Source organism: Neovison vison, chromosome 11 (genome assembly GCF_020171115.1).
Source record: "Neovison vison isolate M4711 chromosome 11, ASM_NN_V1, whole genome shotgun sequence".
Taxonomy (NCBI): domain Eukaryota; kingdom Metazoa; phylum Chordata; class Mammalia; order Carnivora; family Mustelidae; genus Neogale; species Neogale vison.
The window spans coordinates 164,575,446-164,590,104 of record NC_058101.1 but is presented as its reverse complement, the minus strand read 5'-3'; the positions used below and the strand labels follow the sequence as shown (position 1 = coordinate 164,590,104).

Below are 14,659 nucleotides of genomic sequence, written 5' to 3'. Positions count from 1 at the left end.
AATTCCATTTTATTCCTAGTTTATTGAGTGTTCTTATCATGAAAGGGAATTGGGTTTTGATCATTTAAAAAAACCCAAAACATCCTGCTTTTAAATTGATTTTTCAATATTAAATCAATCTTGCATTCCTGGGATAAATCCCACTTATTCGTGATGTATAATTTTTTTCTTTATGTTGCTGGTTTTTGGTTTGCTTATATTTTGTTGAGGATTTTTTCCCATATTCCTAAGCAGTATCTGTATTTTTCTTGTGTTACCTTTGTCTGGTGTTGATATCTGGGTAATATTGGTCTTATAGAAAGAGTTGGAGGGCGCCTGGGTGGCTCAGTGGGTTAAGCCGCTGCCTTCGGCTCAGGTCATGATCTCAGAGTCCTGGGATCGAGTCCCGCGTCGGGCTCTCTGCTCAGCAGGGAGCCTGCTTCCCTCTCTCTCTCTGCCTGCCTCTCTGTCTACTTGTGATTTCTCTCTGTCAAATAAAAAATTAAATCTTTAAAAAAAAAAAAAAGAAAGAGTTGGAAAGTGTTTCCTTCCTCTTCTGTTTTTTGAGAGTGTTTATGAAGGATTGGAATTCATTTTCCTTTGAATGCTTGGTAGAAATTTGACGAAGCCATCTGGGTTTTGGGGTTTTTTTGTGTGCAATTTTTAAGTTACTAATTCAGTGTCTGTATTGTTAGATATTTATTTAGATTTTCTATTTATTTTTGGGTCAGTTTTGGTAATTTGTCTTTTTCTAAGAGTTTGTCCAGTTCATTTAGCTTATCTAGTTTGTTGGCATACTGCCATCAGTGTTCCCTTACAGTTCTTATTTCTATGAGCCCAGCTGTAATGTTCCCTCCTTCATTCCAGATTTTAGAAACCTGAGTCTCCTTTTTTCATAGGTGGTCTAGCTAAAGGTTTGTCAGTGTTGTTGACCTTTTCAAAAAGCTAGTGTTTTAGTTTTGTTGACTGTATTTTTCTATTATCTATTTCATTAATTCCCACTCTTAATACTCATTATTTCCTTCCTTTTGCATACTTAAGATTTAGTTTGCTTTTCTCTTTCCAGTGTCTTAAGGTGGAAGGTTAGGGGAGCCTGGGTGGCTCAGTGGGTTAAAGCCTCTGCCTTTGGTTTGGGTCATGATCCCAGGGTCCTGGGATCGAGCCCCGCATCGGGCTGTCTGCTCAGTGGGGAGCCTGCTTCCTCCTCTCTCTCTGCCTGCCTCTCTGCCTGCTTGTGATCTCTGCTTGTCAAATAAATAAATAAAATCTTAAAAAAAAAAAAAAAGACTTCTTAAGGCGGAAGGTTAGCTTATTTGGGACATTTTTTCTTTCTAATATAGGCTTTTACAGCTATAAATTTTCCTTCAAGTAATGTTGTAGCTGTATGTTCTGGTATGTTGTGTTTTCATTTATATCTAACTTGGAGTATTTTCTTTTTTTTTTTTTTTAAAGATTTTTTATTTATTTATCAGAGAGAGAGAGGGGGGGAGAGAGCGAGCACAGGCAGACAGAATGGCAGGCAGAGGCAGAGGGAGAAGCAGGCTCCCTGCTGAGCAAGGAGCCCGATGTGGGACTCGATCCCAGGACGCTGGGATCACGACCTGAGCCGAAGGCAGCTGCTTAACCAACTGAGCCACCCAGGTGTCCCATAACCTGGAGTATTTTCTAATTTACCTTGTGATTTCTTATTTGACCCCTTGATGATTTAAGGGAGTGTGTTCACTTTCCACATGTATGTGAGTTTCCTGAATTTTCTTCTGTTGTGATCAGAGAACTCACTTTGTATTATTTTTGTCCTTTATATTCACTGAGGTTTTATGATCCAGCATATGAATTATACTGGAGAATGTACTGTGTACACTTTGGACACTGTGATTTTATTTTTACCTTTGCTAAGGAAATTGCCAGAATTAGAACTATGGTACGCCTTTATATTGGAAACAGAAATTCTCCCAGGGTGTTTGAGACCTTGGCAGAGGCAAACCTGTGACAACAAGAAGGAGAAGCACTAAAGTTGTCTAAGGATGTGTTGTTTGTGAACCGTATTTCAGGTTCCAAACACAGATAGGAAGAGCCATGAGATCAGTGACCCAACTATCATTGACCCTGGAATTTGAACTAAATAAACACAGTGATCTTGTTTCACAAAATTGCCAAGACAAGAAGTGCCTTCCTAATGTTTGACCACTTGCTTTTTTACAAATTGGTCTCTGATCGAATGGACCTCCAACTGTGATGTTTTTGGAATAGACTGGCTTGGTTTAGAGAATTATCTGGCTTATGCCTCCATTTATTCCCTATAGAACACTCTCTTGTACATTTAACAGAAATAAGGAAATGCAGAGCAATGTAAAAATATGTGAAAGAAGATTTTATGCATATAGACAAATAACAACAAAAGCAAAGTAAGCAGATAAAGAGTAATCAAGTTAATGGCAAAAATAATTTTCAAATTAAATTTCTTCAAAACAAATTCTGAAGACCTCATACAAAGACCTGGGTCCAAACAATGACTTCCAACCTAAAAGCGCATTAGATAAGCAGCTAATGCCTAATGAAACTAGTCTGAGCTCAGATAGTTGTTGGGATTGACTCAGTGGCAGCAGATCTGAAGGACAGATAGAATTAAGCACAAGGGACCCAGTGAGTGCATCTGTGGGTATGAAACGCCTAGGAGTTTTGCCAAGGAAGAGCTTCCATAGTTACTATGGTGAGACCTCCAGAAATGTCAAAGGATGATGAGACCTCTGTTCTGTCTGTCATAAAGAGAAGGCTGATTGCTTATTGCAGTGAGAAGAGACTGCTGATCTTACAGAGAGTACTGAAGAGGTATGGAGTTCAGGACAGCAGTCTCGCAGAGGGGCAAGCAGCAGAAGCATGGCTGCTAAGGTAGTCTGTTGTTGATTGAGTAGTACTCCTTGTGATGCTTATTGGATTAAGTTGTTCCCGGATTGGCCAGTATACAGAAACAAGGGGATGACTCTGGTTGGATAGCTTGGAAAAGTAGGTTGCTGAGGTGAGTTGATATAGATGTATTAAGCAGATTTAAAACTGGATTTTTTTTTAAAGATTTTATTTATTTATTTGACAGACAGAGATCACAAGTAGGCAGAGAAGCAGGCAGAGAAAGAGAGAGGAGGAAGCAGGCTCCCTGCTGAGCAGAGAGCCGGATGCGGGGCTCAATCCCAGGACCCTGGGATCATGACCTGAGCCAAAGGCAGAGGCTTTAACCCACTGAGCCACCCAGGTGCCCTAAAACTGGATTTTATGGGGACACCTGGGTGGCTTAGTTGAATAAGCATCTGCCTTTGGCATAGGTTGTGGTTCCAGGCTCCTGGGATTGAGCCCCATGTGGGCTCCCTGCTCAGGAGGGAGTTTACCTCTCCCTCTCTCTCTGGACCACCCCCTGCTTATTCTCTCTTTCTCAGATGAATTTAATAAAACCTTAAGAAAACAAACCTGGATTTTATGGCTCCTTGTTATCATGGCTGCAAAATAATATATCTTTTACAAAGTTTGTGATTTTTTTAGTTCCCAGGAACACATGAATGTTCACATTTTCACCTGATTTTATTGTTTAATTTCTTACATGTTAATGTTAAATTGATGAAGAATTTATTTTTTAAATGGATAGCAAGTTTTCATCCACTTTTTTAAACATGCATTTTTTGGGGGGCACCTGCGTGGATCAGTTGTTAAGCATCTGCCTTCAGCTCAGGTCATGTTATCAGGGGCCTAGGATAAAGCCCTGCATTGCATCGGGCTCCCTGCTCGTCGGCAAGCCTGCTTCTCCCTCTCCTTTTCCTCCTGCTTATGTTCTCCCTCCTGCTTTCTCTCTCTTTCTCTCAAATAAATCAATAAAACTTTTTTTTTTTAAAGATTTTGTTTATTTATTTATTTGATAGAGAGAGATCACAAGTAGATGGAGAGGCAGGCAGAGAGAGAGAGAGATGGAAGCAGGCTCCCTGCTGAGCAGAGAGCCCGATGTGGGACTTGATCCCAGGACCCTGAAATCATGACCTGAGCCGAAGGCAGCGGCTTAACTCACTGAGCCACCCAGGCGCCCCAATAAAACTTTTTTTTTAAAAAAATTTTATTTGTTTGACAGAGCCAGAGAGCACAAGGGGGAGTGAATGGCAGAAGGAGAGAGAGTAGACTCCCAGGTGAGCAGAGAGCCTGATGCAGGACTCGATCCCAGGACCCTGATATTATGATCTGAGTCAAAGGCAGACACTTAAATAACTGAGCCTCCCAGGCTCCCCTCTTACCCATTTATTTAATGGTCCTTTTCCCCCACTAACTTGAAATGCCACTAGTAATTAGTGGACACTCAATCCTAATTTGTATTTCAGTCTCATTGAGATCTTTTATTCTGTTAATTTCTTTTCTTTTTTCAGATTTAGTAAGGCACAATTGACAAAATAAACCTCATACATTCAAAGTATACAATTTGATGAGTTTTAACTTATTTATATACCAATGTAATCTCACAATAAAGATAATGAGCATATCCATTGCCTGCATAAAATTTACTCAGGTCTCTTTCAGACCTCCTTCTACCTTTGTTTTTCTCTGTCTACCACAGGCAGCAAACCCTGTTCTGCTTTCTGCCACTAGAAATTAGTGTCCATCTTCTAGAATTCTGTATATGTAGCATCATATGGTATATACTCATTTTTTGTTGTTTGTTGTTTGGTTTGCCTTCTTTTCAGCATGATTTTTTTTATTTTAATTTTTTATTTCAATCCCAGTATAGAAGTCAAAGTGAAATAGTTGCAGTTAAGAAACATGGATTTTTATCTACTTTTCAATGTTGAATATTGTAGTAACAAGACATAGGCCTATATTGTTGTCTGCTGTGTTCCTCAGTCCCTTTTTAGTTTTTTTCTTCATTGTGCTTTCTTCCTCCATGTCAGCCTCCTGCCTTTACTGATGCAAAAGACAGTGATTAAGGGAAAGGGATTTGGTGAGAGAATATTAAAAACTGTCATTAAGCGGCGCCTGGGTGGCTCAGTGTGTTAAGCCTCTGCCTTCGGCTCAGGTCATGATTTCAAGGTCCTGGGATGGTGCCCCACATAGGGCTCTCTGCTTGGCGGGGAGCCTGCTTCCCCCTCCCCCTTTGCCCGCCTTTCTGCCTACTTGTGCTCTCTCTCTATGTCAAATAAATAAAATCTTAAAAACAAAACAAAACATAAACTCAATAAGAACTCAATAAGAGTTCTAAAAATAAATTACAAGTTAAAAAGTGTCTGAGGAAAAAAAAAAAAAAAGTGTCTGAGGGGCGCCTGGGTGGCTCAGTGGGTTAGAGCCTTTGCCTTTGGCTCGGGTCATGATCCCAGGGTCCTGGGATGGAGCCCCACATTGGGCTCTCTGCTCAGTGGGGAGCCTGCTTCCTTCTCTCTCTCTGCCTGACTCTCTGCCTACTTGTGATCTCTGTCTGTCAAATAAATAAATAAATAAATCTTTAAAAAAAAAAAGTGTTTGAATATGGATTCTATATTAGTGGTTGCTTTTGACTTTCACAACTACATATATATAGCTAACCTACATTTTTTTTGAGGCAGAGAGCATACAAGTGATGGGGGCAGAGGGAGAGGGAGAGAGAGAGAGACTTAAGCAGGGTCCATGCCCAGCACAGAGTCTGACACCAGGCTTGATCTCACAACCCTGAGATCATAACCTGAGCAAAATGAAGAGTCAGAGTCTTAACCAACTTGAGCCACTGAGGCTCCCCTGAAGTGAACTATCTTTATAGCTGTCTCTCCTCTGTATTTGACCTGCAGAGAGAGTAGGGCGCCCCCCACACATACGCATGCATGCATATGGATGCGCGCGCACGCACACACACACACACACTGCATCTGTCATGTATCAGGCACTAAGACAATGATGGAGATGATATTTGCAAACCCACAGTTCTGTTCTCTGTGCTAGGCACAGTTCTTGGTGCTTCACATTTATGAAGTCATTGCATTCCCTCAACTCTATGAGTTGAGGCTAGTAAGTAAAAGACACAAGATTTTAAACCAGGCATTCGCCTCCAGGGTCTGTTGTCAGGGTTGAACTGCTTAAACTCTGAGATGGTTTTTTTTCTTTATATATATATTTTTTGAGATGGTTTTTCAAGTCAAGTTCTGCAGGGTACTAATTGCCCAGGATGGCAATAAATGTTCATTCAGTGAGGTTAAAAGGAAAACGGTGGGAAGAATCTGTGGTTAATACATTGGGGGTAAATAAAGGTAAATATGTTTCTTTAGCAGTCTGAGGTGCTTATGTATGTTATGAGTCTCTGAATGGCTTATAACTTGCACAATGGACTCCACTTTTTTGATTGTGGAACCTTTTTCACACCTCCTCACAACCTCTCAAGGGACCAATGTTCCTGAAGAATCTGCCCTGGGTGACACTGACTCACAGAAAAAAGTTCAAGCTCTGATCCTTGACTTAAAGGACATTTACATCTGATCACTGCCTGTCTTCAGCCCGTGCTTACCATCTTCTGTCCCTTTTCAGCCTCCTTGCCCTCCCCATCTCCCCAGATCCCTGCTTATGCCCTGCATACTGCTGCCTCTGCCTGGAGTTTCACTCATTCCTCTGCCCTGGCGTTTCTGCTTGGCAGATTGCTCCTTCAAGCATCAGCTGCTTCTGTAAACGTTCCTTGAATCCCTGGGCATATTCAAACATGCTTTCTGTGAGTTTCCTATGTTGACTTGTTCACAGCACTGTTTAGAGGTTACAGTGAGGGTACATTTATCTATGGTGAGTCTGTTCATTGACATCTTCAGCATCTTCAGCTGAAGTGCTGTCTAATGATAGGTATTGGTAATCCCTTCCATTAGCTCAAAAGGGCAAATATAGTTTTGGGAATGTTTTGTTGTCCTTCCGTAGACTACCCTAATAATGGTAATACTAAATCATTATTTTGATGATTAAAGTACCTTATTTGAAGGCAAACTGTGAATGTTATTAATTTCTAGTTACTGTTTTTAATTTTATTTTTATTTGTTCACTATTTTTTGAAAGATTATTTGAAAGAGAGAGAGAGAGAGTGCAGGGGAAGAGCAGAGAGAGCAGGAGAGGGAGAAGTGGACTCTCTGTTGAGCAGGGACTCTGACACGGGGGTCATTCCCAGGATCTGGGATCATGACCTGAGCTGAAGGCAGATGTTTAACCGACTGAGCCACTCAGGTGCCCCTCTTTTCACTATTTTTTATTGATTTTGAGTTTTTTTGGTAGTGTTGAAAAGAGATGAGAGTCTTATCTCTTAAAAAAGACAACTGGAGCCTTCTAATGCAGTGAGCTGTGATCATATCCCTGAAGCACTTTTTTTGCATCCCCCATCCTTTTCATTGTGCTTTCTGTATACAGATATGATTCAAAAGTCTTTTGTCTCTTTCCAAAGGCATGCCATGTATCATCAGAACAAAGAAAACTTCCAGAATGAGTGCACTAAGCTTCTGGTTGGCAATATTGTTATAACCCGATACAACAATCGTACCTATCGTATTGATGACGTGGATTGGAATAAGACACCAAAAGATAGCTTCACAATGTCTGACGGGAAGGAGATCACATTCTTGGAATACTACAGGTGGAAAGAAGAGACTGGGCTTGGGCCTTTGGGTGGGTGTGGGATGTAGTCTACCATTCTGTAGCAGGGTATTGAGTTCCATAGTAGCTTACACTGGGACACTTTTAAAATAATTGGATTGGTAATACATCTTAGATTAAATGAGCTTATTTGTGGGATTTCACTTGGATATGCTACCCTTACAGTTTCGTTTGTTTTAGTAATTTTGGAAGTTACTTTATAAATTAATACCAGGGTTTTGAATTATATTTCTTTTGTTGGTTTAGGTAGAAGTCTGGTTGGAAAGATTAAATTCACGTTTTAATCATTTGACTATCATTTTGCCTTTCCAGTTGTCCAAGCCTTTCAGTGTGATGCAGTTTTTTGTTTTTTGTGTTTTTTTTAAAGATTTATTTATTTGACGGTGGGGGGAAGTGCACATGAGCAGGGGGAGAGGAGTAGAGAGAGAGAACCCCAAGTAGACTCTGCATGGAGCCTGTTTGGGGCTCCATCCCACAGCCCCAAGATCATGACCTGAGCCCAAACAAGAGCTGGATGCTTAACCGGCTGAACCAGTCAGGCACTCCAACCTGATGCAGTTTCAAGCATATTTTTCCCTGGACCTTTAAGATGATTTCTCCTCCATTTCATTACAGTGTTAACTTGAGTCTGCTTTTTCGTTATAAATATGCTATAAGGAGTTTCTGTTGGATCCTTAACAAGGGTATTATGCAAATTGTGTACCCCAGTGCTGATTAAGAGACCCAGACTGTGTTCAGAAGCAGGGATGCTGCTTCTGAAATGTTTTCCTGCCTCTGTCCTGCTCTAGCAAAAACTATGGGATCACGATTAAGGAAGAGGACCAGCCACTGCTGATCCACAGGCCCAGTGAGAGACAGAATAACCAAGGGATGGTGAGTGGAGGGGTGTCAGATTGGCACTTCTAGCTTAAGCTCTCATCCATGGTGCTGGGAGCTGGGGAGCAGTGTTATGGTATGATTGGGGAAGACTCTGCAGGGCTGTCTCATCTAGCCAGTAGTGTCACTTCATGTGGTAGGATTTGCTTTTGATGTCGGCCTGAGGAGAAGCTAATTATCCATATGAGCAAGGTAGGCTAAGGAATAAGAAGAATTTTCTGCTAAAGATTAAAACACTGTATCTATTAGGGAAGTTTTAGACAGGTAACAGGGACCAGAGACAGGGAAAGTGCCTTGACACTGACTCTTCTGTCTTAAGTGAGAAGGCTGAAGATCAGCCAGCTAAGATAAGATCTGGAGACCCCAACTGGATGGGATGTATTGCCTTAGCTTGCCTGGAGGCCCAAGAGGGAAGTTGGTTTTTTTTTTTTCCCCCTAGGTTTTTTTTTTTTTTTTTTTTTGACCATTTCAACACTTTCCCTTTTACCTAATACAGCAGACTGTATTGTGAACAATCTGTGAGTATAGTGACTGAGGGGAAAAGGCTAAAATACTTGTAGTGTTTCACCGCCCTCTTTTCTGGGGTTTTATGTTCCTTATTGTGCCGGTTATGTCCTTGCTGGCCCAGCTCTGGGCATGACATATCTTGTGGGGTCAGAGGAACACACTGACCTTATTTTTGGGACAGAGGAACACTGCCTTATTTTTCCTCTCCATTCTCTTCTCAAAGCTGCTAAAAGGTGAAATCCTACTGCTGCCTGAGCTTTCATTCATGACTGGAATCCCTGAGAAGATGAAGAAGGACTTCAGAGCCATGAAGGTGAGAAATGCCCGTGTTGAATGGAAGGCCTAGACCTGGCCTAGGCTTATGTCTAGGCTTATGTCCAGGATGGAGCTAGACCTGGGCAGGCTTATGTCATCACCTGAGCAGGTCTGTTTTTCCAGACTCCAGTTCTGTTTGCCAAACATGTTCCATGTCCCTTCCCACACACTGTGAAATAGCTAATCGGAGCTACCTTCTGAAAATTATTCAAAAACAAACAAATAACAGTGGAGTGCCGGATCACGAGGTAAAAGGAAACAAGTAATTCTGTCTTCACCCCCACCAATCAGATGGATGACTGTAAACTGGTCATATGATCATAAGTGAGGTTCTTTGATAGCACTGAATTTTTCTAGCATTCTTAAAAGCCTTCAGTCTATTTAAGAGGGTGGGGGAATAATTAACAAGTCAGAGACTGAGGTAAAAGGATAGAAGGTTATGGTGTGGGGTGTGGAGTGTCCAGGAGGTGCTGGGCTGAGTCCCTGTAGGAAATAGCTGAGCAGCTCAGACATGGGCAGCAGCATGAGTCTGGCACTCAAGCACTTCACCTCCAGTCTGTCTGCAGTGTGTGGGGCTTTCCACACCTGAGCTCCTGTGCTGTCTCACTCTCCCAGTGCATGTCTGTTACCCTCGGACCCTGCCTATCTCCAATGCCACAGACTGTTTTCAGTAACATCATAAAGAGCCCGAAGTGAAGCTTAGCATTCCTGTTAGAGATGTCTTTCATGTTTACCTTTGATCCTTCTGCATTCAGCATGTAGGTCAAGGCTCCTTCTTTACAACACTCAGTTACCTAATGACTTCATGATCACAGAGCTGTCTGTACCGCCCTGCAGACAGGTGGTAGTGACTGCCTCACAGGGAACAACAACTGTATAGTTCTTTGGTCCCAGAAGAATAAAGAACTCACATATGTGCTTCAGAATCTTCATGTACACCTTTGGGTCTTCATTTAACAGTAACATTTAGAAAGCACAAATTATGGACCAAACATTAGGCAAAAAAATGTCTTATGATAACATTAAATACAGTAGTGGTATCACATGAAGTTTAAGACTGGATCTGGTTTTCCATTCTGTTTTGTTTGTCTCTGCCTGGCACAGGACATTTTCCCCCCTATTTTCCCCAAATATTAAATAGATGTAATCAAGCCCCCTTTGCTCCTGTTTCATAGAATTTCTTAAGAAAATTTTTTAAAGATTTTATTCATTTGGGGGAGAGAGAGAGAGGGAGAGCAGGAGCAGGGAAAGGGCAAAGGAAGAGGGAGAAGGAAAAGCAGACTCCCCACTGAGCAGAGAGCCTCCATGCAGGGCTGGATCCCAGATCCTGAGATCATGACCTGAGCCGAGCCAAAGGTAGATTTTTAACTCACTGAGCCACCCAGGTGCCCCTGAATTATTTTAGGAATTTTAAATTCAGAACGTGGCTTTGAGAAAGAGGTAAGATTTAGCTGTCTCATGGGAGAAAGAAACAATAGCATTTTAAATTATTTTATGATTTATTTATTTATTTGAGAGGGAGAGTGAGTACGCACAAGCAAGAGAGAGGGAGAGAGAGAGAGAAAGAGAAAGAAATTACCAGGCTGGGGAGGGGCAGAGAAGCAAACCCGCTGCTGAGCAGGAAGCCCGATGTGGAACTCAGTCCCAGGATTCTGGGATGATGACCCCAGCTGAAGGAAATTGCTTAATCGACTGAGCCACCCTATGATTAAAATTTTAACCCTGCGCTTCCTTCACATTCTTGAGAGATATTTATTTTAAAATCTTTGGAGTATTTAAAAATGTCTTCCATTTCAGGGGTGCCTGGGTGGCTCAGTGGGTTAAAGCCTCTGCCTTCGGCTCAGGTCATGATCTCAGGGTCCTGGGATCAAGTCCAGCTCTCTGCTCAGCATGGAGCCTGCTTTCCCCTCTCTCTCTCTGCCTGCCTCTCTGCCTACTTGTGATCTCTGACTGTCAAATAAATAAATAAAATCTTCAAAAAAAAAAAGTCTTCCATTTCAGTGGAAAGGATGTTTTCTTTTGGAAATGTTTTAGACATATTCAGGTTTAATTTCATATTGGAGAAACTAATACTTAGAAGTTATTATCTGCATTTTAAATCTATTTAGGATTTGACCCAGCAGATCAACCTGAGCCCCAAACAACACCATAATGCTCTGGAATGCTTGCTGCAGAGAATTTCAAAAAATGAAACAGCCAGCAATGAATTGACACGCTGGGGTCTCTGCCTTCAGAAGGATGTACATAAGGTAAACTGGATGTAGTCAAACAGGAAACAGTGTTCATCAGTGATTTTAAGAGCGTAGTGAAAGTGGGTGATAGCTTCCAATCTGGTCTCTATTTTGGGGTTTTGCTCTATTTTGTTGGGGGGTCCTAGCCACAATATTTGAATTTTCTTCTCTTAATTTGTTAGTATCTGTTAGAGATTTTTCTTCCGTATTTTGCAGAGATTTGAGCTGTTAATTTTCAGTCAGATAGTAAAAGGAATATTGACTTAAATTTTACCTCATTTTTGGGGTGCCTGGGTGACAGTTGGTTAAGCATCTTCTGGCTCTTGTTTTGTTTTGTTTTGTTTTTTAAAGATTTTGTTTATTTATTTGACAGAGAGAGACACAGCAAGGGAAGGAATACAAGTAGGCAGAGTAGGAGAGGGAGAAGCAGGCCTCCCGCTGAGCAGGGAGCCTGATGTGGAGCTCCAGCCCAGGACCCTGGGATCACAACCGGAGCTGAAGGCAGACGCCCAACGATTGAGCTGCCTAGGCACCCCTAACTTATGATTTTGGCTCAGGTCATGATCTCAAGGTTGTGAGATCGAGCCCCACGCTGGGGTCCACTCTCAGCAGGAATTCTGCTTGGCATTCTCTCTCTCCCTCTCTCTGTCTCCATCCCCATGCTCACATGCACTCTTCCACCCAGTAAAATAAAAAAATAAATCTTTATTAAAAAATTACCTCATTTTCAGTTTTCCAATCCAAATAATTCTTAAGGTTCTGTATGTCCTTTTTTTTCCTCCAAGTTTTTTTTTTCTTTCGAATAATTGTGATTCTTTCAATATGCTTTTGACTTTCTTTCTGTAGGCATAGAGAGTTTAGGACTTGCACCATTCTGATATTCTTATGGCTCTTTCTGCCTGCATTTTGCCTGAGCCTCCTGTGTTGTATTTGGTGTGGCATGATCCATAGAGCAGAGGCAGTGTGAGAGATGGTGGCAGAGTGCTTGGCCTTCAGTATCTGCTTATTTGGCTTTGAATCTCAGTTTTACCACTTGCCATCGTAGTTACTTTGAGCAAATTGCTTAGCATCTCTTTGTTTTTTTATCTGTAAAATGAGGATGATAATTGAGTTGTAAGAATTTAAATGGTAACATTTTCAACATCATATGTGACACATAGCAAGTGCTCAGTAAACGTTAGTTAATATTACTTTTCACCTTTCTTTTGAGGTTATACCAAAATAATTAATTTTGTCTTTTCTCTAGTTCTCTTACACTCTTAATTGACTCCCTATTAAAATTTTCTTTTTTTTAAATAAAAGTAATGGATAGTCAAGAAGGAAAATGTTGAAACCTTACAAAAAGTAAAGAAAGAAATAAAAACATCAGTAATTTCATCATCCAAAGATGATATTTCAGTAATTTATTTTAGATACATATGAAAGATACTTCAATATATGTATCCTTCATCTACACATTTTTCTGTGAGTATAAATCTTTTTGTTACAGAGCTGCGATTGTATTGTGTATGGTTTTGCATCTTCTTTTTCATTTAATATTTAAAACATGTTTTTGTGTTATTAAGTATTAATTTGAGAATGTAGAAAATCTAAACCAAGAAAGAAAAAAGTTCATCTTTCCTTTTTTTTAAGATTTTATTTATTTATTTGACAGAGAGATCGTAAGTAGGCAAGCGGGGGAGCGGGAAGCAGACTCCCTGCTGAGCAAAGAGCCCGATACGGGGCTTGATACGAGGCTTGATACGGGGCTCGATCCCAGGACCCTGAGATCATGACCTGAGCTGAAAGCAGAGGCTTAACGCACTGAGCCACTCAGGTGCCCCAAAAGTTCATCTTTCTGTATCAGGATAACCGCTGTTAATGTTTTTATACATACCCTTCAGTGGATTTGTGTGTGTGTACATGGACACGCTTGCGTGCTTATGCATACTCACACATGGCATGTATTTAGATAGTTTCCTTTCTCCCTTCCGTATACGTAGAATGTTTTTCTATGTAATTTAATATTTTTCTAAATATCTTAATGGCCGCAAGATAGTTTATTAACAATTTTCTATTCTTTCACATTAAAATTGAATTTAGGGGTGCCTGGGTGGCTCAGTGGTTAAAGCCTCTGCCTTCAGCTCAGGTCATGATCCCAGGGTCCAGGGATCGAGCCTCACATCGGGCTCTCTGCTCAGCAGGGAGCCTGCCTCCTCCTCTCTCTCTCTCTCTGCCTGCCTCTCTCTGCCTACTTGTGATCTGTCAAATAAATTTTAAAAATCTTTAAAAAAATAAATAAAATTGAATTTATTATTTTTTCAAAGACTTTATTCATTTATTTGACAGAGAGAGCACAAGCAGGCAGAGTGGCAGGAAGAGGGAGAAGTAGGCTCCCTGCTGAGCAGGGAGCCTGATGCGGGGCTTGATCCCAGGACCCTGGTATCATGACCCGAGCTGAAGGCAGATGATTTTTTTTTTTTTAATTTTTTTTTTTTTTTTTTTATTTGACAGAGAGAGATTACAAGTAGACAGAGAGGCAGGCAGAGAGAGAGAGAGAGGGAAGCAGGCTCCCTGCTGAGCAGAGAGCCCGATGCGGGACTCGATCCCAGGACCCTGAGATCATGACCTGAGCCGAAGGCAGCGGCTTAACTCACTGAGCCACCCAGGCGCCCAGATGATTTTTTTTTTTAAAGATTTTATTTATTTATTTATTTATTTATTTTTTAAAGATTTTATTTATTTATTTGAGAGAGAGAGACAGTGAGAGAGAGCATGAGCGAGGAGAAGGTCAGAGAGCGAAGCAGACTCACCATGGAGCTGGGAGCCCGATGTGGGACTCGATCCCGGGACTCCAGGATCACGCCCTGAGCCGAAGGCAGTCGTCCAACCAACTGCGCCACCCAGGCGTCCCAAGATTTTATTTATTTGACAGACAGATCACAAGTAGGCAGAGAGGCAGGCAGAGTGGGGGCAGGGAGCAGGCTCTCTGCTCAGCAGAGAGCCCGAATCAGGGCTCGATCCCAGGACCCTGGGATCATGACCTGAGCCAAAGGCAGAAGCTTTAACCCACTGAGCCACCCAGGCACCCCTGAAGGCAGATGCTTAACTGACTGAGTCACCCAGGTGCCCCAAAAATTTAGTATTTTTTTTTTAAGATT

The 14,659-nt window shown here is 41.5% G+C and overlaps 1 protein-coding gene across 2 annotated transcripts in view; it reads left to right on the top strand.

Annotated features, from left to right (window-relative positions):
- The window catches only part of PIWIL2 (piwi like RNA-mediated gene silencing 2), a 74,612-nt gene that overhangs the window by 10,782 nt on the left and 49,171 nt on the right, over positions 1 to 14,659 (top strand). For both annotated transcript variants that reach the window (XM_044225179.1, XM_044225178.1), the window contains exons 10-13: positions 7,382 to 7,570; positions 8,379 to 8,463; positions 9,197 to 9,286; positions 11,397 to 11,537. In XM_044225179.1, coding sequence (XP_044081114.1) covers positions 7,382 to 7,570; positions 8,379 to 8,463; positions 9,197 to 9,286; positions 11,397 to 11,537 — 505 coding nt within the window. The remainder of the gene's footprint in view (positions 1 to 7,381; positions 7,571 to 8,378; positions 8,464 to 9,196; positions 9,287 to 11,396; positions 11,538 to 14,659) is intronic.